The 26,232-nt window shown below is 39.9% G+C and overlaps 2 protein-coding genes across 2 annotated transcripts; both read right to left on the bottom strand.

Moving 5' to 3' along the window:
* Positions 1-1,216: 1,216 nt before the first annotated feature.
* On the bottom strand, positions 1,217-12,284 carry LOC306762947 (transmembrane protein 182-like). Its single transcript, XM_079249603.1, has 5 exons — positions 11,979-12,284; positions 9,126-9,249; positions 8,798-8,896; positions 6,506-6,643; positions 1,217-6,212 (listed from the first exon to the last, which is right to left on the bottom strand). The coding sequence occupies exons 1-5, from the start codon at positions 12,144-12,146 to the stop codon at positions 5,992-5,994; spliced, it is 750 nt and encodes a 249-aa protein (XP_079105729.1). The 5' UTR covers positions 12,147-12,284; the 3' UTR covers positions 1,217-5,991.
* Positions 12,285-12,596: 312 nt separating this feature from the next.
* Positions 12,597-22,999, bottom strand: LOC306763596 (sodium/hydrogen exchanger 2-like; the record flags this gene model as incomplete). Its single annotated transcript, XM_079250443.1, is given in 14 exon segments — positions 12,597-12,952; positions 13,787-13,850; positions 14,119-14,247; positions 15,255-15,351; positions 15,775-15,909; positions 16,053-16,123; positions 16,281-16,370; positions 18,180-18,376; positions 18,448-18,665; positions 19,922-20,172; positions 20,253-20,493; positions 20,653-20,875; positions 22,764-22,954; positions 22,956-22,999. Coding segments are annotated over 14 exon segments (2,136 nt in total). The 3' UTR covers positions 12,597-12,767.
* Between the last annotated feature and the right edge of the window lie 3,233 nt (positions 23,000-26,232).

The following is a 26,232-nucleotide window of genomic DNA, read 5'->3' on the forward strand; positions in this document are numbered from 1 at the left end:
GCTATTATGACATTGAGTAGATAATGAAATGTGTTTTGGTTGCTGTCCATGAATCTGTGATGAGAGGCGGCGTTTCTAGACTTGCTGAGAGCACAGCTCCCCGACTGAATCATCATACATGTTCCTAACTCATGTGCTGAACATTTGTCTTGACAGGAATGTAATATTTAAGCTCAACAAATTCCATCAAACTTCAAAAATATTTAGCTTTACCAAACTGTAGGCCATCATCATCATCATGCAATCATCTGTTGATTTTCATGTATAACATTAAACTTGGTTTATCTGAAAAAGCCATTGGATGGCTGCTGATCTGTGGATCGACCTTCTGTTGGACGCTTTGATTGGGTGAAGGCATGGTAGACTTCTGTCATGCCAAAGGTCGCTTATTTTTGTTTTTTCTATCCATTTGGCAGACTTACATGTGAGAAGTGATCAGTTAACATAACATGCATGTCTTGTGGGAGGTAGGAAACTGGAGAGAACCCACCCAGCTGAGGCTCAAACCAGTGGGGCCACATTGCTAACCACTACGCCTCCATGCAGCTCTTTCTTTTAGAGAGTTTCCACACAGAACGTCTTGCTTGTCATCTTCGGGTCTGCATTTTTGAGTTGCACTACGTAATGGTTTATTTATATAGTGCCTTTCAAGATTATTTAAAAAAAAAAAAAAAAAAAATCATAAAACACTTCACAACAAAACATTAAAACATAAAAAAACAAAACATCTAGAATAAACATAAAAAAAGAAACTAAGTAAAAGCAAGATTAAAAATATGTCTTGAGCTGCTTTTTAAAAGAGATCACCGACCCAGCCTATCTCAGGTCGAGAGGAAGGGAGTTCCATAAAGCATTAGCATCACTTTGTACCAGTCTGGCAATCATAAATTGTTTTGGGTTTACTTTGTGGTTGGAAAACATAGTAAATTGATGCCACCATATAGTGGTAACAATACGCCTCTGCCAGGTGCTGGAAAAAACAAAGAGTCACAAACAGTTAAATTTCTTAAAATTAAATGGGGTTGTACTCCTCATCTTCACTCTTCCAAACACTCCGGCTATACGCGGCCAAACAAATATCATATGAGCTACTTGTAAGGATCAAAGTGACCCAGATGCATGTTAACAACAGAGCTGGGAGGCAGACTGATGAGGGAAACATGTTTAATAAAGCCTTGACAGGAGAAATCGAGACTATTAGAATGAACTGGGAAGAAGGAGCTGGAAACCAAGAGCTTAAATACACGGAGACTAACTGGGCACAGGTGAGATGAATGAGCTCATCAAACCAAAATCAGACCAAAAAAAAAAACAACTAATGACAATAAACAGCTAAATAGAAAACCAATAAACATAAACCATGAACAGTAAACAACAGAGCAAACAGGTCAGGAAAGACCCTCGCTAGACCTTGTCAATGTCAATTCACTTCCCTGTAACTTAAACTTATCTTTGACTTGGGGTTTGTTTAGTAGTTTAAAATCTACTTGGTCACTACTGGTGTCAAACTCGTGCTTTTTTATGATGGCAGACACAAGCTGTAGTCAATTATGATCCCTCAGTGGTATCAGACGCTTCGTCAAGTTGTTGGCTTTCCAAGTGGACTCGTGGATGGGAGGGTAACTGTTGTTGATGCTGTAAAACCTATAATAAATCACAACTTTTGTCCAAAATTGTCTTTATTTCCATAAAACATAGATGTGCAATAAATTTGTTCCTGAAAGAAAAGTTTAAAAAAAAGAAAGAAAACTGACAGTATGGCCAAACAATTATATCCATGAGTGTGAACATTTACACATTCTGTCAATTACAATGATTTACAATGATCAGAAAATAGTTAATAGAAATCATTTTGTTCTTACCAGGTTTTAAAATGTGATCCATACAACCTAAAACTAAAACTAATAATAAGAGCAAGCTTGATGCACTGTTTAATTTATTTTTTTTTAAAAACTGAGCAGAAGTAGAAAAACTAAGTTCATCCTTACTACTTCCACAGCTCAGCTGCAGCTAATCAAATGATGAATTCTTCATCAGCAGGTGTAATCGCCTCTATAGTGGCAGGAGTTGTGTTTTAAGGAGGACAGATGGAAGCAATCATCTTAGAGAAGCACCTGTTGCTGCAAGAAGTTATAAATGCAAAGAATTGGAAACGTAACGGAGCAGAAATGGGCATCTTCTGTCGTCGAGGGCTGCAGTTCTGCAGGTTTCAGAAACATCCCTGCTCAAACACACCTGAATCAAATGAAAGGGCTTGTTGTCAAGTTCTGCACAAACATGTTGATTTTTCTGTACTGCAACATAAAACATCTCAAATCTGTAGGACTGCGGTCAATGAGGACCGACTTTGTCCACCCTGTTGTAGACACCCAGGGGTGGGAAACGTACTGAAAATTATAATTACGTCTACCAAGGAGGTTATGTTTTTACTGGCATTTATCTGTTTGTTGGCCTTTGTTGTGTTCAAGATGACTCAAAAAGTCATGGACAGACTTTCAGGAAATTTTTAGGAGTTGTTGGAAATGTGAAAAGGAAGAACTGTGGTGATCCGGATCACCACTTGGATTCAGGAACTTTTTAAAGACCTTGGCGGAGATTTGCGCTCTCCGGGTGCTTTTCTAGTAAATTAAAATATCTTAACTTTGCTTAAATTCCACTCAAGAAAAAGTAAAAGTACCCATCTCAAATTGCACCCAAGAAAAAGTAAAAACAAAAAACTGCCAAATTTTATAATTTACTTGGAGCAAAAGTTACGTAGTTACTGTCAGTTACCTGACGCTAACAAAGGACGAGTCGTAAATCCAACCCAACACTGCTTTTAATGGACTTTCAAACAGTTTATCAGTGAGAAATCCGTCTGCACAAATCCGTGCACGTCATGCACGCATGTACATGCATTTTCCTTACAGTGGGCGTCAAATGTGAGCGAAGCGCATCAGCAGCGGAGATGGTCAATGCATGACGTATTGCTGTTCAGACTGATGCTTTTTCCCTGCATTTCATCTCTTACTCAGTAACGGGGAGATTTCCAGTGTAGTGAAATAAAATACTTGGGTCAAAATGTACTTGAGTAAAAGTAAAATTACCAATTTTAAAAAATACATACAAAAATTGCAAATTACTCACAAAAACTACTTTATTACAGTAACGTAAATGTAAGTTACTTTCCACTTCTGGGTGTAGAGAACCCAATGTTCAGGGAACTTAAAATCTCAGACCCTACAAGGGCTCAGTTAAAGACACACTGCAGAACTTTTGCCTTTTTCCTGTCACGCGGCCCCTATCGACAGTTAATTCAGCATCCATCCTGCCTGACCTGTTAGCTCTCTCCAGCCAGCAGAAGACGAAATTACGATGACTCTTGTTTTGTCTCTTTCTCTCCTTTAATCTTCTAGAATTTCTTTGCTGAATCAGCCACGTTGCATGTTCAAAATAACCAGTGCGTTTTCTAGCATGAAGCGAAACTCTACACGCGGCGTCCCGGATGTAAGTTGTCTAGAGTCGATTTCTCAGTCATTGAGTCCACCATTAACTCTTTTGTACGCTGAAGTATTGTAGAGTCACATGTGAGGCGATGTGTTTGACAGCTAAAGCTTGACTGAAACCGAGTCACGCACCAGGACAACAATCCCAAACACAGTAAAGCTACAACAGAATGACTGAAAAAGAAAAGCATTAAAGTTTTGCAATGATCCAGTGAAATTAATAATTTTCTGATTGACAAGTTGCATTGGGACCTTTAGAGAGCTGAGCATAAATTCAACAAGCCTCACGGACATTTTATGGCTGGGACATACTCGGGAGTTTATGCTTGCGTACACAGCAATGTTTGTATATAATTACAGCAAACAACACAAGCATGATCCGGCCTAAACGTTCAATACTGGAGGTCACTGCTAGGGGGCAGCACACAGGATTTGGAAATAATGAAAAGGCCAATCTGCCAGTCACATCGTATTTGTGGGAAATCTCCGTAAACATGACTTTACCAGTCTGTTGTTAACTGTTAAGGCGGCAGTGTTTGTCACTGCAACAGGAAAGAAAAGTTGTGGAGATGCTGAAAGTTGCAAAAGAGGTCCAAGAGGTGATCTTCAGAACTATCCGGCATCGTGTTTACTCAACCAGCAAACATTTAAAAGTCTATGCAGAAGTGCAAAAATGTTGCAGTTTCCCCTTCATCCACTCGGGGCTCCAAAAACAGAGTGAATCCCCACAGACTCCCATGTTAAAAAGACCAACTTCACAGCAGAAATAAACATGTTTACATCCTAGTTCAAAAATCCATTTTCAGTTTAATAGGTCAGGTTTACCTTCATTTTTTGATTCTACTGTTTATAAGTAATTTCATCTCAATATTCAGCAAAGTTGGGGGGCATGTACTTTTGACTGAGAGGTACCCAGGAAGTATTCTTCTGCAAAAAGGCAGCATGAAGCATTACCGGTTTTTTTTGGCTGGTTAACAGCATGATTTAGCTTTAGCCCGCCTACTTCTGTTAGCTCTTAGCTCCTCGTTGCTCCAGTTTAGCTCAGTTAGCTCTTAGCTACAGTTAAGTCAGAGTACAATAGCTGTCAATCATCCACCCCCATGCTCACAGCCCCCCTCTGAGCACGATTTCTGCCATTTTTATTATTTTCCAGAAGAGACAACACACATGATGCTGCCCATATGGCAGTAGGAACCGCCCAATGAGCTTCAACTCAGCTCTTCAGAAACCTACGGATGACGTCACGGATGCTCCGTCCATCTTTTAGATACAATCTATGTGTTTACCTCGGATCTAGGGTTCATGCTCATGTTAGCATAAGTGTTTCTAGCACTCAAGTCAATATTGCAACTCGTGCATGCAACACATTACTTTGTATAAACGCAAGAAGCATATCTCCCAAATGAATGCTAGGCTGCCATGATTCATATGCAGACGCGTTGCTAACAGCAAATATATCCCAGCCTTCAAAGTGGCCAAATATCCTCTACACTAATATAATGTCATGATAACATTATACAGAAAAACGTTATTGCTGCTGAAGTTGGTTTTAAAAGTTTTATTGGTTTTGTGCTTGCATTTTGTATAAGTTTATTTCTCTTTACAGTGTAACATGTCATATAATGTGTTGTATGTCTGAACCATAGATTGTATATAAAAAGATGGGCGGAGCCTCCGTGACGTCACCCGTAGATTTCTGAAGAGCTGAATTAAAGCTCAGTGGGCGGTTCCTACCATCGCCATCTTGGCAGGGGCATGCATGTCGTCTTGTCCGGAAAATACAAATATGGGCAAAGAGGTGGAGCTGAGAGGGGGGCTGTGAGCGTCATGGTGGATTATTGACATCGAGCGAACTTCAAGCTGTCTGAAGCTAAGAGCTGACCGAGCTAACCCGGAGATAACAGGAGCTAACCAGCTAACATTGGTAAGCGGGCTAAAGCTAAGTCACGTTGTTAACCGGCTAAAAACCGCAGTTGTTCTACGTTCTTCTGACTTGAAACGGTAGATCGGGTACCTGTCAATCAAAAGGACACGCCCCTAAATATGCCGAACTTCGAGATTAAATTACTTTAAAACAGGCGAGTTAGAAAAAAATTCACTCCCCCCACAGTAGTCATGAAGGTAAACCTGACCTATTAAACCTAAAATGGATTTTTGAACCAGGCTGTAAACATATTTATTTCTGCCGTGAAGTTGGTCTTTTTAACATGGGAGTCTATGGGGATTTGCTCTGTTTTGCAGCCCCTAGTGGATGAAGGGGGAACTGCAGTTTTATGCACTTCTGCATAGGCTTCACTTTTAACCGCCGGAGGCTCCGTCCATCTTTCATATACGGTCCATGATCTGAACTATATGGGTCTAATCCTAAGACCCAAAATCTTCCTTTATCTTATATCTGTAAACAATTTCCATCTGAAACTCCATGTCCTACAAATGTGCAGCTGAGTCTCAGTGCAGGACATAAAATGAAGATTTTTTTTACTCTCCGACTGACCATGTTAACAGCTCATTTGCTGGCACCCAGCGCACGACCCACCAACACAAAAACCAATCCAGAAATGAGCTCCAGAGGCACACCGGCTGCAGCTACCATGAACGACAGCCCGTAAAGTAGTGAAACCTGTGGGTTTGGACATGATTGTTCTCTCTCCTGCAGAATGTAGCTCCTCACATCCACCACTTCCATCCACAGGACATAGAGCAGCAGCATGAGCAGGAACAAGCAGGCTGTCATAAAGAGAGACAGGGATAGAGATTATCAGTGACTGTAGAGGAATGCAGCTCCTCTTCCTCTCTGCTGTTACCACAGTGGCAGTGTTTACACCTGCTGTTGTTATGGCGACAGCTCTGCAGACTGACATCTGCTGCTCTTTGTGTCGTGTTTACCATCTGACTGGTATGAACAGCTGACAGCCGCCGACACTAGAGCGTGTTTGTCTCAGAGAATTTCCCCTGTTGGCAGGATATGTTTCACACCACACTATGAACTCTGCATGCACATATGGTCTTCTATACGGTACCTGCAGCGAGGAGGAAAGCCCCGCCCAGCTTGTACAGTTTGTGACTGAAGAAAGGAACACCACAGACCAAGAGGAAGCCTCCAGCAAGAGCCGAGACCAGCCCCAAGATTATCAGGACAGTCCAGAAACCTCGAAACACTGCAAGGAACACAAGCAGAGATGTTGCACAAGATGCAACTGGCAGCGAGAACGCAGGGTCACACGTTCAGGTCTTTTTTTTTTCAGAATTTCTCAGAGTTTCCCAGGTATTTAATCAATAGTTTGAGAATTTGTTTCTGCTTTCCTGACAAATTTATGGCAAGATTAGTGATATTAGTCACATGTGAAGAAAAAAATCTACTTTTTTTTTTTTTAACTCATGTTTGAGGTAACTGGTGCACAAACATGCACACCACAGAAACTATTAAGCAGTGGTTCTCATACTGGGGGTGGTGACCTTAACAGGGATCGCAGGGTGATTTCAGATGAACGCCAGATGATTGAAAAGTTATTAGCCCATTTAACCTACATCTATCAAACAAAGTTGGGATTTTTTTTTTAATCACAGATATCAAAATAAAACTATTAATGCAGAAATAAATTTGCAAAATTAGCACCTTAGTTTTTTAACACATTGAACAACAGAATACAGATGTCATATTAAAAATCTGTCTTTGGCATTATTGTGGTGAGAAAAGCTGATTTTGGACATGTAGGTGTTTTATATCCACTGCTTAATCCTGCTTATTTATGAAACTTCAAGTAGTTTTTGAGCTTTATATTTAGAGTGGTTACAATATGGAGCATCTGCATGCTTTAGAGGCAACCCTCCTTTAACACACCTGACTCAAATAAATGGCTCATGAGCAGGCTTACAAGGAACTTGATGAGAGATTTAATTAATGTGACTCAGGTGTGTTGGAGTTAGAAGGAAGTAAGACATGGAGGGCAGGGTCCCTGAGGGTGGAGAATCGCTGTGTTACACTGTGGAAAGCCGTTACTTCATCGTGTTTTGGTCCATTTTTCTGCTAAAACTTTACTGCAAAGAAAATACAATGTATATTCTGTATTTTTTCATTTTTCCTGTTTTTCATACAGAGAAATACCAATAAAACTGACTAAAATGATACTGTAAATTATGTCTAATGTAAAATAACATGAAAAACCTGAAGTTATAATAATTAATATTTCTTAGAGGAAACATAGCTTAATTTATTATTTTTCCAAAATGTAATTAAAAGAAATTATTAAACAGCTGAATTCAAGTCTAATTCTTTTCATAATCTTTCATTTAACTGTGAATTTATTTGTTTAGTCATGTAGTATACATATGTGTCATGATATTTTGTGTTTCTCTTCAGTTCTAGTTTCCTATTTTGGTTTGTAGTTTTCCTTGTTGAGTTCTCTCATGTCTAGGTTCCTGTTCATTAGTTCACCTGGTTTGATTTTCTGATTCTTTCCACCTGTGTTTAGTTACTTCCTTTGTGTATTTATACACCTTGGTTAGTGTTCTTAGTTGTTGGATCATTGTGTTAGTTTCCTAAGTTCCTTCTGAGCCCATTAAAACAGTCTTGATCCTACATCACAGTTTCTCGTCTCTGCATTTGGGTCCACACCTTCACCGCCACCGTGACACATACGTGTGTTTAGGTTAAAGACGTAAACCCTGGTTTAAGTTCTGGGACGACAATAAACAGAATTATTATATCATTAAACATCAACCAAAACAAAATAACTTATATTGATGGTATAACTGGATTTTTATAATGAAACTTTTTTGTAAAATTAGCACTTCCTATTATTTTACATTATTTTCAGTTAGTTTTTGTTACTGATGAAAAACTATCATTTTGTACATTTTATGCTTTAACTTAATGAAAACCTAAAGAGATATAGATTTTATCGTAACACTCTTTGGATTTATTTTAAAACTATAACACGAGAAATTCAAACCAAAAGTTGAAATAGGAAAATAATTGTAGATTTTAGTTTGCCTGCTTAGTAAATAGTTTTCAGTTTCAATGTTTTTCTTGGAGATTTTTTGTGGTTGGCAGCATGAAACTTTAACAGTATTTCATGTTGAAACGGAAAGAACAAAACATTACAATCAACCAAAAGAAGAAACACAAATTAACCACTATGCAAGACCACCTTGTGAGACCAGTAATTCCAGCTTCAGTCCTGAGATTCAAATGTATTTATTGCAAATAATCTTCCAACACCACTGAATAATTTAAAGGAAGAGATAGTAAATCCCATCTATGTGTGTTTGCATACATGTGTGCACACATTTTGTCTTCAGGAGGGAATTACCTGCAGTAGCATCATACTTTGGATGGGGGACTTGTCCAAGTGCAACTGGCAGTGGGAAGAGGTAACCATGGATACATACTTTGGATTCTGGCTGGTTAGCTAGTTGAACAGAGAGGTTCAAAAAGAGAAACACACAAATGTAATAACATGATGTAGCTGTGTTGCACTTTATTATGCAAGGAATAAATGGATTTCATCTTTATTATGGATGTTTTATTCTTTCCTGTACCCATTGGCATGTAAAACAAAAGCAACTCTGCTGGCAACATGATACACAAAGCCAAAAACCACGGAGCAACCTCAGCAGAAGAAAGCATTATCTGCGTACTGAAGAGCGTAGCCAGGAACGCGTGTGTTGTCGGCTCCAGCTGAAACACACAGCGCCAGAAAAAGCCCTCATGGTGCAGAGTGAGAGACGGAGGAGAAGCTGTCGTTGCTTCTTCTAAACGGATCTAAAAGAGAACAGAAGGGACAGACTGACATCGCAGAAACAGATGCTAAAAAAAAAAAAGAGATGGATGTTTTCTCATTTTTTTTGTCAGCTTTGTCAACACATGTCTGTAAAAGCCCCTCCGTGTGATTCCGTGTTTGACTGGTGCCACGACATCCAGCATGGTTCTGATTATGGCCTGCTGGTCTGTGAGGTTTTCTACAGGGAACTTATGAACACGCATGAGCGATACTCTCCAGCTACTTGTCAAAAACATGATTGATGGTGCTGAATAACACAACAACTTTAATCATCGTCTTTTATTGAAAATGAAAGACTTTATCCTCCTGTGATGTTGCAGAGAAGCTCGCTTGGGGATTAGCTTTATAAAAGAGAAACACATCCCTAACTTTGTGCCTTGAGAATTTCCATGCAAATGCTGCTCAGGAGAGGAAAATGGAAGATTAAAGGAGGATTCCACTGATTTTTCAGATGAATATCTCTGGATTTGTTGTGGGGGGGGGTCTGGACTCTCTGTGTGAGGATGGTTGCATAGTTCATGGAAGAACTTTAAGCTCAACCTCAAGGATATTTTTGTTTTAAAAGCAACAATGATATTTTTTTAAGTTTTTATTTAACCCTATAATGGGCGATTAACTTTTTTTTTGCATGTTAAAAACACAATGGTTGTCTACATAACAGAGGTCAATCTTCATCTTAAAAACAAGGCAGAACTTTGGTTCTCACAACTTACTATTGTACAACGCTGGGATTTTAGTAAAAAGTAACCAAATTAACCAGTGATGTAACCAAATAAGTCTTGTATCCTCCTATAATATTAGATAAAGAGTTAAATATCGACCAGGGAATCATGCAACGATGCCTCAACTTGGGTCCCTAAAGATAACAAGATCACAGGCTTTGACTGTACAGAGACTGTGTGATTATTGAAACTAAGGTCATGTCCCACACACACACACACACACACACACACACATTTAGAAGTAGCCATATCAGTTTTTTTTATCATTTGGATACTTTGTTCACCTGGAATTTACTTTTTTCAAGCTAAAAAAAACCCACATTTCTAAAAACCTTCAGGTGAATAAATGGGGGTCATACATATCTAAAATATGAAAATGTGTTTAATGAATTATAATTTATATCCTTAACAATAATAATAATTATAAAAACTAAACTATTTAGAAGACCACACCTTGTGCAGCCATGCTTTGGTTGAGTAATGTGGTGGAGTTATGTCCTTATCTATGCTGGTAACCTTGATTTTTTTTTTTTTTTTTTTTTTCTGCAGCATTTCATGAATGAAACAAGTCTGAGAAATGCCACAGTGCAGATTAACAACAAAGCCTAAACATAAATAGATAGCTTAACTTCTATTTCATCAAAGAACAGCACAGGCGTCGACCAGAATGAGTCATAATGTGAAACTAGCGAGCTATAATTTTTAGCCAAACATGGTTTCACAGCTGGATAAAGGAGCAGTTCGCTACTTTTAGGTAGCTGCATGAAGCCATCCTCAGGTTGAGAAGTCCAGCACTACTATGTAAACTCTGTAATACAAACATTTATTCAAAATAAACAGACAATTAAAATAACAATTCTGATTATCAAGGGAATCATTCACTTACGAAGCCACTCCTGGCAAATTTGCTCATCAAAACAACGCTCTATCGTTCTGCTTGATTTAATGATATGGAAAACATTCTTAACCCTTTGAGAGCCTGCTTGACTGTTTAGGAGAGCAAGTTTTAACTGAATATAATGAATTTTATTAAACTGTGTAGAAATAAATCTGCCTGAACCATCTCACCTCTTGGTTTGGTTTTGTGATGCTAAAAGTATGTTACTACTTTCATTACTGCTTTAAAGTTCTAACATTTCTTTGTTGGTAATGCATTACTAACTAATATTTCCACCTAATTACTGTCAAAAGGGGGGGTAAAGTTGCAAATTATGCATTTTTATCTTGTTTTTTTTCTAAATGCAAACTTTAAATTGGGTTCAGATTTAGGGATGCTTGGTTGATGCAACACCATAGTTCAGTCTAAAATATCACAACAGCTGCATTGAGCGCTGTCTCAATCAAGTCTCAAGTATTAATTATAGTCTTAGTCATTACAGTCTTGGCTGTGCACCATTCCTTAATCACCAAACATGCATAACCTACAGCTAAAATACGATGGTCATCATAAACAACCCTTCTAAAAGCATGCTAATATTAGCAATTAGCTCAAAGCAATGCTGTGCATACCTACAGTTTCACACCTGCTACAGCTTTTGTCCATATTTTATTAACAAAATCACCTAAAACATGCTGTTTTAATGAAATGGGTATTTATGAAGCAGGAATGCATTAGTGACAAGATGTTCTTTGGCTGTAAGATCATGTATTTTGAGGCTTTAAATCAGGATACATCAACCCTTCCTTTGAGGATTCTAGCGTGCCTCTTGCTCCTCCTACCTAAAACAAGTGCAACACTAAATTACTTCAGTACATCTTTAAATATATTATGGTGGCACAGCTTGCACGCCACCGCACACAACATCTGATCCGGTTCCACACTTGTCTGTCTGACCACATGAGCTGTCATCTTCAAAGTGCTGGGACTCATTTGTTTTGATGGAAAGCATCAAATACTTTTAACAAAAATCAGTGACAATAAAATTCCCTCTGAATTTTATTTCTATTGATGAAAATAGAAAATTTGTGTATGGACATTTATACCCTACCTCAGTCCCATTGGCATCTCTGTCCAGTGTAGTATGGCTGGGCCATGCATATGGTCCACAGTTGTCACTGGCTACCAGCCAGTAGTCTGTCCCAAAGGCCAAGAGGAAACATAGCGTCCCCACTATCCCAAAAACTCCTCCTGCCAAGGCTGCAGCTCCCACTCTCATTGCCCCAGCCTTAAACCTTCTTTTTGTCCTTGTTGTCAAGCTTTACGTCTCCTGGTCCTCACGGACGTCCACTGTGAAACCCTCTGCCAAACCCAAGTTCTAAAGAAAAGGCTGTCCCGGCCACTCCCTGGCATGCTGAGAGCTGCAGGGAAAAGAAGCTGCAGTAACTGGGGAGGTCAGATTGGGGGACAGGAGTTATTTTGGGAGACCGTAAGCCTGTCCTTGTCAAATTACCACTGGGTGTGTTGTGCATTTGAAAAGGAAACAAGGAGACGCTGGACTGTGGGTGAGCATGCTTGTAATGTGGACAGTGGGTATTAGTATTTATTACTTAAAGGTATTTCTAAACTAGGTGCTACTCTTGGAGCACCGCTTTGAAAATGAGTTCAATGGAAGATGCAAATAACCCTTCAACCTTCAGAAGAGCTGCTCAAACTTGGAGAAGAGGACAGCTTTATTGTCAAGATAAGACAACCATTTTGGCTCATTTTATTTGGAAGATTAGACTTTGCTGAAACCTTTCAAACCACTATGACCTCACCACTATGACTAAAACAATAACAGGTACAGATCCTTCATACAGCCATGATTTTCCATGTTTTCCTCTCCGTAGCCTTGTCTTCATGTTTGCTTCTCGTTCTCCAAAATGAAACTAAGTTGTTTCTTTGGGGCTCTTTCCATCGGGACCTGGTGCTGTGCACAAGCCTGGTCCTGTAAAGTAGGTTTTGGCTCCAATGGCCGAGTCTGAGTCAAAGCTGCTGGGACAGAAGAGTCCGGAAGGAGCCGCCTCGGGCTTATGGAGCACACTGCCAGGAGGGAAAAGGATAAAATGATATGGTTCAAGCCTGAATTCATACAACTCCTCATCTGTCGTTGTTTTGTTTGAGAGAAAAATCATAAATCATGCTGAACAAAGTACTTATTTTGTTATGATTAGCCTTTCCATTGAAGTCCAGCTCATTTACTTACAGCAATATATTACTTACTTTTAAGGAAAAAAGTAAATAAGCATCAGATCCATATTGCGAGTACCAGGTTGGAAACTATTTTCCCTTCAGATCCGCCTTAATTCTTGGTTGCATAGATTCAACAAAGTGGAAACATTCCTCAGTGATTTTGCTCTAAATTGACATGATACCATCACACAGTGGCTGCACATCCATGATGAGAATCTCCCGTCCCATCACATCTCAGAGATGCTTTACTGGACTGAGATCTGGTGACTGTGGGGGCCGTTGGAGTACAATAAATTCATTTTCATGTCAAAGCAGTTGGAGACGATGTAAGCTTTGTGACACGGTGCATTATCCTGCTGGAAGTATCTATAAGAAGTTGCTGCACTGTGACCATAAATAGATGGACACGGTCAGCAGCAAAACTCAGATCAGCTGTGGTGGTTAAAGCATGCCAAATCCCTCCACACCATTTTACCACCAGGACCAGCCTGAACTGATGATCCATAGCGGGGCTCAATCCAGCCTTTATTGTTGTTTGATCAAATTCTGACCCTACTAATGTTGCAGATTATTTTTATGCTCAGTTTGAACTTCAGCAGGTCGTCTTCACCATGATGAAAAGCATTGCATTGCCACCGTGTGATTGACTGATTATATATCACATATGTGTTATATTAGCTGTACCTGTGTGAGATCTGCTGAGTCCTGTTCTCACTCTGCGTGCCTCACTGAACTCCCCATTATCCTCCTGTGACAGTGAAAAACAGAATAAAACACCAACAAGGACATTCTCCACGTAAAAAAAACCCTCTTGTCATCCAAACATCTCAGAGCTGCCATTTTGTCTTGTAGGCTCTTTAAACTTAATGTTGAATTTTCTGTGATACAACTGAGACTTTATCTCACATTTTAAAACAAAGAGGCTCAAAATGAATATATCTGTCCAGTGATTAATTGTTGAGAAAAATAACAATAATATACGACACATAACTTCATTTAGAAACAGGAACTGGTACCTGTGGCCAGTGTGTGATTGTATTATACGTGCATCCATCTCCCAGACTCTGATGCCTGAGAAGAGGCTTCCTTGTTCTGCTCGTGGCGACGTCTTGGTGCAGAGTGTGTCTGCTGTAAGCTGGTGTTTGCTGGAGTCAAGTTGGACACATTTCATTATGCGTGCTCAACAGTTATAAATGATTTTAGTACATTGTTTAGGTAAATCCTTGGGATGCACCAATACTGATACCAGTATCAACTGATCTGGAATCACCTTAACTACATGACGTATATCTGAATGATCAGTTGCCAACGGCATCCCACTCCACTACATCTGCCACCCTCATCAAAAGTCATCTATACCTGACAATTTGACCCACATATGATCAGTGCAGTTTTTAACATTTATATAAAATTATATTAAAAACAAAAATGGTTATAAAAACTAATACATTTCTGTGTTTGTGGGTCAGAATATTCCCTCTTGTGGTCCAATCAGATGTTTCTACTGCTCAACAGTTTTAAATCCGAGCTCTTAAAATGTTAACATCCGCTGAGTAAAGGCCGTCCTTTCCAGGCACCCTTGTTTATACCGTGTGTGCTCATGTACCAAATCAAAGTAACAAAATAATGGTAAATAGGTATGTGTCTTTTACAAACATCAGTACCCAAATGTGTGTACTCGTACTTGGTATTAATAAAAGTGTACCGATACCACACGGGTCAAGCCAGCGCAGATGTGTTTGATGCTTCGGACATGTTTTAAAAGAAATAAATGCCTTGAATGTTAAAATGTGACATTTTTTGTTACACTAAAAGTGAGATCTTTGTTTCAGAACCACCCATTTATAGTTATATTTAGGTAAAATGTGACAAATCAGAATAAAACTTGCTGAAATAGTTCGATCTGTAATGTTATATTTGTATTGGTGAGGTAACTTCAGAAAGGATGGGTCATTTATTACAACCTAATGAAATCTTACACATTTATAACAGCAATAATGACCATAGTCACAATAATGGTCACATAAGCAGATTTGGTACCTGCAAATATTGGTATCGGTAGATATTCAAGTTTCAGATATCGGTATCAGAACTCCCAAAAAGTGAATCGGTGCATCCCTAGTAAAAACAACATGTAGGTTTTCTTGCACACTACCTTGTTAAAGTTTTGAAGGTTTCTTGAGAGTATCCGCCTGATGCTGTCCATCTCTTCTGGCAGGAGGGGACGGCTGCTGGGTCGAGGATCCAACCTGAAAGCAAACTTAATATTTGTCTGTATCTTTTGTGGCTTGCCAAACAAATATTCTACAACTTTAGGGTTGAAGCTCCACGCTTATGGCTTTTAAACTAGAGCTTAAGAAATGGCTCAAAACCAATCAAATCTGTCAACAAAGGTAAGGTTTAATATGTGCAATATATTTTGTTTGTTGGATTGTTTTCTGTATATAATGGATATAAGTTTTTATGAGTCTTGTAATCAGTTACTATCTGAGGAATACAGATGGAAAGTAGCATCTGGCTAAATCTGCCATATTTACACAATGTACAGAAGTTGTACAAAGAGCTCATCAATGTGGCTTTTTCTCATTAAATTAAACTAATAAAATAAATAAATCAGGGTTCACCACTGATGAATATCAGGAACAGTTCTGGAACAGGTCCTAGATCCTTACGTTGGAGGCGCCTCCTCATCGCCCCTCTGCTCCCTCCTCTCCAGCTCCTGGTAGACTCTGAGGATGCTGGAGCGAGCCTGGTGTTCTTCACGGATCAGGAAACGCCGAAGGTACTTCTTGTTGAACTGCTCAAACCTCACACACACACAGATGCAGAGAGAAAACAGACAGCATTATGAAGCCTTTGCTGCCACCAGCTGGTAGGTTTAGGTTTTTACTTTTGAGGGGAATTTTCATGGAAACCCACAAGCTGAAGTAAAGCAATAAGAAAAACTAACTTGTCTTTCCAGTAGTGCTGCCCCCAGTAGCCAACCACATCTTCTATTCCTGCCAGCAGGTGATCTATGAGCTAAAAACATGATTATGGTTCGGAGTCGATGTGTAAATCATGACTTTGTGTCATCATTGTCTGATTCATTTCTTTCTCATACTTCTGGATCTTTCCCACCTGTTTTAACTAACGACAGGTGAGCCGAACAAATCTTCAGCTACAGTGTGTTTCTCACCCTGCTGTGGATCTCCTCACTGACAGTAGGCAGAGCTCTCTTCTTCCTCTTCACATCCAGGAGCTCCACCAGAGGCTTTATGGTCATCCCCTGTAAACAAAGCTCAGCCAATAAAAGCAAAAAGATACCCTTTGAATGAACGTCGCTGTTTAGAGGCAAATGTGAATACAAGCACACCCTGAGGTACTAAAGACATCAAAAACAATGATCTGGTCTTAAAATGATTTTTAAAAAGTAACCATACATTAGCAACCTGTTACGAAGTCCACTTTCCCAGCTTCACTGGGGTATTTGGAATTGACTGATTATAACGGTGGCCCTGAAGTGCAAACCACAACAACAAAACAAAAAAACGCAACAACAAATTCAGAAACAGCAACAAATTGAAAATGACAACAATTAAAAAATACACAATGACAAATTAAAAAAAACACGACAAATTTAATTAACACTACAAATAATTCTAAAAAACACAACAAATAAAAAAAAATTAAAAAAAAAACACAAAAAATGATACAACACAATGACAAATAAAAAACAACAACAAACTTAGAAAAAGCACAACGACATTAACATACTGGAAGAGGTAGGTACCAGTGGGCAACAAGAGAAATCGCTGATTGGACGATGGTGCCAGACGGCTTTTGAACTGGAAGTTGTCGTACTTTTGTACCTCGTTCAGTTTGAAGTAGAGGAAAGGCTGAAGCAGTACTAAATCCGTTGTGTTAAATACTACAGAAGTGTTCAAAGTAGTTTTAGTGTGCTGATTGAGACACATCTTGTGTAAAGTGTGTAATAATCAAAATATTCTTGGATAGCAGCAGCTATGTTCAGGCTCCGGGTTACGTACATGTTTTGAAAACTGCGCTACATACACAACAACTTCCGGTTCAGAAGCCGTCTGGCACCATCGTCCAAGCAGCGATTTCTCCTGTTGCCCGCTGATACCTACTTCTTCCGGTATGTTAATGTAGTTGTGCTTTTTCTAAGTTTGTTGTCGTTTTTTTATTTGTCATTGTGTTTTATCATTTTCTTCATGTTTTTTTATTTGTTGTGCTTTTTAGAATGTTTTGGTAGTGCTAATTCAATTAATTGTGTTTTTTAATTTGTCATAGTGTTTTGGTTTTTTTTAAATTTTGTTGTCATTTTCAATTTGATGCTGTTTTTTTAATTTTGTGTTGCATTTTTTGTTTTGTAATTGTGGTTTGCACTTCAGGGCCACCGTAGATTATCAACCAGTGTGAACAACCCAAATAAAAAGCTGTTTGCTGGTCCCAATCATCCAATCTTTAGAGAAGTCATCGTCACTGCTAATCAGTCTGGGGAGGGTTATAAAGCCGCATTTTGCAGTAAGAAAGATTATCAACAAGCAAAACATTCAAGACAGCTGCAACCCAGAGGCTTCAGTTCAACATCATACCATGCAGTAAACCAGAGAGCTGCGTGTCAGATCTTGATACGTTAAACGTTACGACAGCACCATCAGAGAAAGGCTGAACAAGTTTGGAAGGTTTTCAGGAGAAAACACAACTTTTGCATCTGAATGAAGCAAAAGACTTCCAGAATAGTGACCTCTGAACAGACGACACCAAAGTGGAGGCATTTAATCATAACGTAAAGCACCTCATTGGGTAAAAACCAAACGGCAAGAACACTTAGCAACATCTGGAAGAGTCAAAGTGAGGCTACCTGGCTGTTTTACAGTGGTGTACTGTTTGTTTTTTACGTGCTGTATTCTTTTGCATGTACAACTGTGTTGTTGTTCATCTGAGGATTTATTGAACCAATTAAAGACCAGATTAGTGTTTATCGTGACAGATAAAACTACTGACGTAGAGGGTGCAGCCCTGCTGTGTTTATCAGAAGTAAGTTGCCTCTAATACGACTTTCACTCCCCACCTGTACGAAGACAGTAAAGAGAATGACCACAATGGTAGTTGTGATGATGAGTCTTTTCTTTGGGAAGTCATCAATCAGGAAAACCAGGGAGAAGCAGATTGCCCCTCTCAGGCCACCGTAGGCAATAATGAACTGGTCTCTGAAGGTCACTGCGTTCCTCCGAAGCTTGTTCACCACAGCAGTCAGCAGGAGAACACCTTACAAGCAGGTAAAATGTGAGCTCAAGTGAACTTTGTATAAAGTGCAGGAAAGACCCTCTTAAAGGTACCTGTAGCCCTCCAGGTGAGGCAGAGCAGGAGGGTGGAGCAGACAAAGGGCCAGCTCCACATATGGATGTCTTGTATGGTGGACACACCCAGGAAGATGAAGATTAAAGTTTCACTCACACTGCTCCACATCTTGAGGAAATACTGGATGCTGGTGTTACTGCGCTCCGACACGTTGGCTTCCACGTACTGCTTCATGGTTACAGCACAGGTCACGATACTGCAAGGTGAAGGAAACATCTCAGCCGTGAGACAGCACAGTAAAACAAAAAACCCAGAATAAAAAGTGGAACACTGTGCAAAATGGGAATAAAATCATTTCTAGAATTCACTCTGATAAATTATAATAGAAACAAATTAATAAAAAAAAGATGTTAATTGAAGCCTAGTCCATCAATCACAAGGCGATGGGCAGGGTACACGCTGGACAGGTCGCCATCACAGAGCGCAAAGGGAGAATTTAGAGTGATGAAGTGACCTAGCATGCATGTCTTTGGACAGCAGGAGGAAGCAAAGTCGACAGGCAGAACCAACCTGTATACTGAACAAAGCCTACTCTTCAAACCTCCCCAAGCTGAGCTCAAACCAGCAACCTTCTTGCTGTGAGGCTGAAATGCTAACCACCTCACCACCATGCAGCCTGAGGGAATAATTTATTAAATGTAAACATGTTAAGATTAAGTACTTTCTAAGAATAAAATAATTGGAAAATACAGAAAAACAGCCTTGCGGAGGATAATCCATGCTGGAGAAGAAAAACTCTTTTAGTAATGAAAATGACCGATATGACTCAGGAACCTATGGTCATGAGCTGTGGGTCGTGACTGAAAGAACCAGATCTCGTATACAGGCGGCTGAAATGAGTTTCCTCCGCAGGGTGGCCGAGCTCTCCCTTTAGAGATAGGGTGAGGAGCTCGGTCATCCTGGAGGGGCTCAGAGTAGAGCCGCTGCTCCTCCGCATCGAGAGGAACCAGTTGAGGTGGCTCAGGCATCTGGTCAGGATGCCTCCTGGACCTCCCTGGTGAGGTGTTCCAGGCACGTCCCTCTGGGAGGAGACCCCGGGGAAGACCCAGGACACGCTGGAGGGATTATATCTCTCGGCTGGTCTGGGAACGCCTTGGGATCCCCCCCGCAGAGTTGGCAAATGTGGCCGGGGAGAGGGAAGTCTGGGCTTCCCTGATTAGGCTGCTGCCCACGCGACCTGGACCTGGATAAGCGGCATGACGATGAAGACTCAGGAACAGTTGCTGTCTGCTTCAACCGGTTTGAGATTTGTCTGTATTATGAGATAAGAAAAAAACGATCTTGTCGCTGTGGATCTCCTCTTCAATTATAAGATAAATTAGATTTGCAGCTCATTTTATTCTGTTTCTATGTGTAAAAGATGTTTTATTCACATTTTGCACAGCATTTAAACTTTATATGAAAGTGAGAGAAGCCAGGAAGGGAAAGTTAAGTTGTTTCTGGAGCACTCACGCCATGATACCGGAGAGGTGAAGCATCTCAGATGTGAGGTAGGATAGGTAGGAGTAAAGGAAGACGAAGAGCGGGGCGATGACTTGAGCTCTAGAGGTGAAACGTGAGGTCAGGGCTGCCACCAGACCGAAGAGGAGACCGACAAACAGGCCTCCCAGGCCCACCACCACCACCCTGCACCCCCCCAACAGGACATCCAGCCCAGACACGGATGGCAGGCGCAGGAAAGACTCAAACAGCTTGTAAAGCACCTGAGTGGAAGAATTGTGTTTTTAATATGCACTTTATATCAGGGACAACCTGCCTGGACACACACCACTTCATATCTCACCACTGTGACGGCATCATTGAGTAATGACTCTCCAAACACCAAGATATGCAGCTGTTCGTTGACCTGCATCTCCTGGAAGACGGACAACACGGCCACAGGGTCGACGGCAGCGATCAAAGAGCCAAACAACAGGCAGTGGAGCAGAGAGATGTCTCCTAAAGAGCTGGAAGCCAGCAGGCAAACACCGTACAGAGACAGGCCAATGCCCAGAACGTTCCATAAGGTTCCCAGTACTGCATACCTGAAGGTGTTCAACACAAAACCAGCTTTAAAAGATCTGGAGTGATGAATCACCAAATGGTTGCATGTCAGACAGCATCTGCATCCTCCACACTGCAGTCATGGAAAGTAGCACATAAAGTCCCACACAGACACATAAAAACACTTATAAACTACCAACCAGAGAATGGTACCAAGGTTTTCAAAGAACAACCTCCCTGGCAGGAAATATCCTGCATCCAAGACGATGGGCGGCAACAGAAAGAGGAAGAAGGCATCAGCGCTCAGAGTCGGGGGAGCAGAGTGGCGGACCCCGTAGATTACCCCTCCAACAAGGAGGCCCACCATGATGAGGACGCAGCTTTCTGGGACAACAGCTGGGACTCGACCGGACCAGTGGAAGCCTGACACAACGAGACCCAGAGAGGGGAAAAAAAACCACAAACATCAAAAGATGTTTGGAGTTAGCAGAGGGGTTTTCTGTCCTTCTGAGCTTCTAAAACCCACCTTGGGATGTTCAGCTTCACTGAGTCTGTGATGTTATTGTATCTAACCAGATCAAGTTTTTTTTTATTCAATATGTTTTTTTTTATGTTTTGTATTGTCTTTTAATCATTTAGCTTTAGAAAGCTAAATAGCTGTGATTGCTTCCATTTTGTGTTAAGCTGGAATTTCCTGAGGTTTTCCAGGGAACCAATACAGAGGAGATGGGGAGCCCAGTTGTTTCTCCAAGTCTTCAGAGGTGTTTGTTTTGTTTTAGTGACTTCTTTTTAATTCCTAAATAGCAAATGTTTTCTTTATGTGACGTATCTGAATGGCATGTGGGCCAATTTGGTATCCATCCATTTCCTCAACCTCTCTGTCCAATCAAGGGCCACAGGGAAGCTGGGGTCTATCCCAGGTAAACCCAGGACAGGTTGCCAGCCAACACAGAGAAACACAACCATTCACACTCACACTCCCTCCTAGGGACATTTTAGAGTAACCAATTAAAGCTGAGGTAGGTAATCTTAGAGACATTATTTGTCTCTGAGTGAAGTGGTTCCTCGCCCTGATAGTAGTCTATACATTTTGTAATCATGAACAATAAGAAATATAGTTAGACCCCTCAGTTTACTGTAAAAACCAATCCAAACGTTCTGACCCAAATGGAGTTGTTCATTTCTTATATTCTGTAAGCTTCTTCTCCCGGCTCCCCTCCTCCCCCTCCAGCAGTGCATACCTGATAGCCACACCCTGCATATAAACAGCGTGTTAGGATGAAAATACAAACTAGTGAAGAAGAAACTCGGAAGGCAAACATGGCTGAGAAAATGCAGGAAGGATTTCCCGACCCAGTTCCGTTTATTTGCCTCCTCCTGTTAAACAGCCGAGAAAGAGAAAATCGTTGGTGGAAAAAACTGCAAATAAAAAAGCCTTGGATCATGCAAGGAGCACAACCAGAGGGGGAGGAGCCATAACAGGGGGCCACTTTCACATCTTGCTAGCTCCCCAACATTACCTACCCTAGCTTTAATCTACCATGCATGTCTTTGGACAGTAAGAAGAAGCTGGAGCTGTTAACCGGGAGAGAACCCACTCATACACGGGGAGATCATGCAACTTCCACACAGAAAAACAACCATTTGAACCTCTACCCCAGCTGAGGCTTGAACCAGCAACCTGTGAGCCCACAGTGCTAAGCACTACACCACCAATACAGCCCATCTTAGTTTCCAAATTCTTTAACATTGCTGTAATTTTGTTCTCGGGCGGCACGGTGGAATAGCGGTTAGCACCGTGAGCTCTGTGACTGGGGAAGTTCAAACCGTGGTCTGTCTATGTTCTCCCCGTGTATGTAGAGGCTCACTCCAGGTTCCTCCTGCTGTCCAAATACATACATGATGGGTGAATGGGTCACTTTAAATTGTCCCTAGGGGGAGTTTGAGCATGAGCAGTTGTTTGTCTCTCTGTGTGGCCCTGTGATGGACATGTGACCTGTTCAGGGTGTACCTGCCTCTCACCTGACAATTGCTGGGACGGGCTCCAGCTTCCCTGTGACCCTGAAGTGGACTAAGTGGTTTGGAAAAGTATTTTATTCTAAAACCTGACCAGAATGTTCTTCACAGATCCCCATGATGCACACGAGGAATAGAGTACATGAATATATGATGTTATTAGTCTCTGATAGCATCAGTTCACAATAAGGCCACTCAGAGTCACACATTTACATTTTTCACAGATCTCCTGCATATTAACAACAACAGGTAGTGTGTCATGTGCCAGCAGCAATGCAGTTGAGCTGAGGCTTACCCAGCTTGGCCAGCGAGGCCAGCATGATCCACAGCACGATCTCAAAGGGAGCCTGAACATGGTGGTAGTCCACGCTGAACACCCTCAGAGCCATAGGGAGATCCACAGACAGGCTGGTGTTGAAGCCCAGCGAGGGGGCCAAGTTGTGGGGCTCATGTCGCCCAACAGGTGGGGTCAAGGCCAAACATCCCGACAGAGGCAGAGAGGAGCAGAGGGAGAGTCCACAGAGCAGCCATCCTGCAGCCATGCTGGGAAAACAGGGGAGAGGCAGAGGGAGGAAGCTGGACAGAGGTTATTCAGACAAGGGGGAGGGGGGGGGGCACTCACTCACTCACTCACTCACTCATACACAAAACAACCTGCGCTGAGCACACACAGCTGCTAATGTGCACAGGAATCCCTGAGCTAGCAATGACCCCCCCCCCAGCTTGTACACATCCACACACCCAGTCCTGTTTCCATCAGTGCAGACGACATATTCAGGGGACAGAGTGACCACCAGGTCACCTAAAGCTCCATCTAAAAATCATCATTTACGCTTCTGTTCCTGCCAGATTCCAGGAGTACATATCAGAGACATGAGCTGACTTTTAGCAGCTTTGCAATGATGTGCATGTTTTTATAAGCTTGGATAACATGAAACATCTGACAATATACAGTTGTGCTCATATTTATTCATCCCCTTTCATTAAAGAAGGGAAAAAACAGCTGTCTGTAAAATAAGCTGAAATTGACTAAAGTAATAATAAATAAAAATTTTATGAAAATCATTACATTATTTTCTCATTCTGGTTCAATAGAAGTTTTTTTTTTTTTTTTTTTTTAAAAAGCAAACAAATAAAATAATTTATTACATATTACATCATTCATAAAGTAATATTTAGTTGAACAATCCTTTAATGTTTCCGCTCCAGTCAGGTGTTTTCTGTTCCTCTCAGTCAGACTTCTGCACCTGTTGACAGGTATTTTGTCCCACTGTTCAACAGAAAAGTGCTCTAATTTGTCCAGGACCAATTTGTTTGTTTGTTTGTTTTTCTTTCCTCAATTCAATTAAATAAAAAACAGTGTCTTATATTACTAAATTATATTTAAACTAATTTTTAGTTATTGTTCCCTTTTTTTAAGTCTCCAGTTATTTGAGTGACTGTTGTAAATTCAGCCTTTTCTTTAATGAAAGGGGATGAATACATATGAGCACATCTGTATTTCTCTACATGGAGAATATTAGAGAAGCTTCAGGAGTTCATTTGCAATATTTGCTTCCAGGTTGTGACAGTAAAGCTTCATTTTGCCTTAATTTAAGACACATCAGGTCCAAATCAAAGAAACCGCCATGGAAAAGTCATGTTAGGACTGCAGAACATTTTAATTATATTTTTACTTTATACTTTAATTATAATGTGTAATATATTTCTTCAGTTGTGACAACAGTTATGCTTTTATTATCAACTAAAACTGTTTGATTCAGGTGATCATAGTCCCTGATTAGTTTCATCAGACTTTCAGTGTCATCATGGCAAACAGGGCAACAGGTTTCTACTCTGGTGGTTTATTTCACAGTAAATACAAAGAAATGTTGGTTGTATGACTTTTTATTTCCCCCAATGTTCTGTAGAGATGCTACAGATGTAAGCGTATTTATTTTACATTTCCTTCATATTTAAAAAAAAGAATACATATAATAAAACCTAATTGGATTGTCGTGTCTGAAGTTTCTTTTTCTTAACGCTGGTCATAAAACAATAGTAACAAAATAAAAAAAAATTAAAAAACCATCAAGACACAGTTTAGCATTTAAAAATAGAAATCAAATCGAATCTAATATCAAATATAATCTAGTTAATATAAACTATTTTATATTTATCCTCATGCTGAAGGAATAATAGAATATAAAATACAATGATAGTGTCAAACCAAGTTTTAGATTTTTCTATCAATTTAAACAGTCAGAAGGTATCTGTGACAATTTTTTCTATTTTTCATTTCATTTTACTTTTTTTTTTTTAAATTTCATTTTATTTCATTTTAGCATGGCTCAGTTTAACTGTGATATATTTCTTTTTATTCTTTATTTTGTAAACAGTAATGCTACATTTCTTACAGCTAACTTACACAACATTAAAGAAACTAAGTAAAAAAAAAAACTGAAGAAAGTAAAAGCCTCCACTGGCTTCCCATCGTGTTTAAAGTCCCTCTTCTCACTTACAAAGCCCTTCATGGCCACCTGCTACCTTACAGAGCTCATACATCCCTCCACTCCAGTCCACCGACAACAACTTCCTTTAGACCTCCACTCAGAACTAAGCAGAAAACCTGGAACACAGCCAGGTAATATGCCTCAAAACGAAATAAAAAAAATTAAATTAAATTGAATTCAAATAAAATAAAATACATTAAATTAAATAAAATAAATTGAATTAAATTATTATTGTTTATCAAAGTTTTTATTTTCATATATGTGTTATTTATAGCATAAAACAAAATTGTTCTCTATCATAATCATAAAAAATTAATGAATATGAATAAGCATATACTTAATAAAATGAGTAAATAAATCCCAATGTTTAATGTACAATCTGTCTTTTTCTTTTCTACTTTGAGAAAATTAGAAGCAACTAATGCAGCTTGAAGACCACCTGGAGTGAAACTGATTCTCTGTGGAGTTGCTCGAGATGTTTCCTTAACTCACCAACTCACATCATAATAACTGAATTACCGCTGCTCCACAGGAACATCCTGACACACGTACAACTATCCCAACCAGACTTTTGAAGTCAGTCTCACACTCCAGCATGTGGGAGGATCACAACCTTGAACGCTGCAGTACACTTTGATTTTCTCCTTGTTTTATCTACACATCAGCTTTCTTTGCTTTTTTTCTTTTTTTTTTTTTTTGTTGTTTTCTGTTGGGTAAAAAAATGTCTCAGCCTTTAAAGTAGAACTACAGACCAACAGATATCTCGGTACAGTAAATTCATCTTGCAAGTAGTTCCCTTTCAGCACAAATACAGAAGACAAGAAGATGTAAACTGAAGCTAAGAGCGAACAGAGAAACATGTTTTCAGTACAAGTATAAAACTGCATCTTCTCAGCGAGGTCATGTTCAGCTTTCCCACCAGAAAATCGACTTATGTGTAATATTCAAAGAACAGGATGTCCACAGCACAGAATATGAAGACATAGTAATCTTACATGTATTATTACAGGTATTAAGTACAAACAATTATAATAAAGAAACTATGAATTGTGGGTAACTTTCCATTAGGCTTAGACTCGATTCATCCCAGGATCAGTTTTCAGATATTCCTGCTCTTTGTCTTTGCATTAAATGTCTAGATTAGCTCTTATAAATTCCCTGTTATAATCTCCAGATCCTCGCTGTAAGTAACAGAGCCTGATTAAACTGCCATGTCTGATCCATTAAGAGCAGGAAAACCTTGGTGAATCTCTGTTTTCTGTCTTTTTGCAC

The sequence above is a fragment of the Telmatherina bonti genome, assembly GCF_933228915.1.
Source record: "Telmatherina bonti genome assembly, chromosome: 12".
Taxonomy (NCBI): domain Eukaryota; kingdom Metazoa; phylum Chordata; class Actinopteri; order Atheriniformes; family Telmatherinidae; genus Telmatherina; species Telmatherina bonti.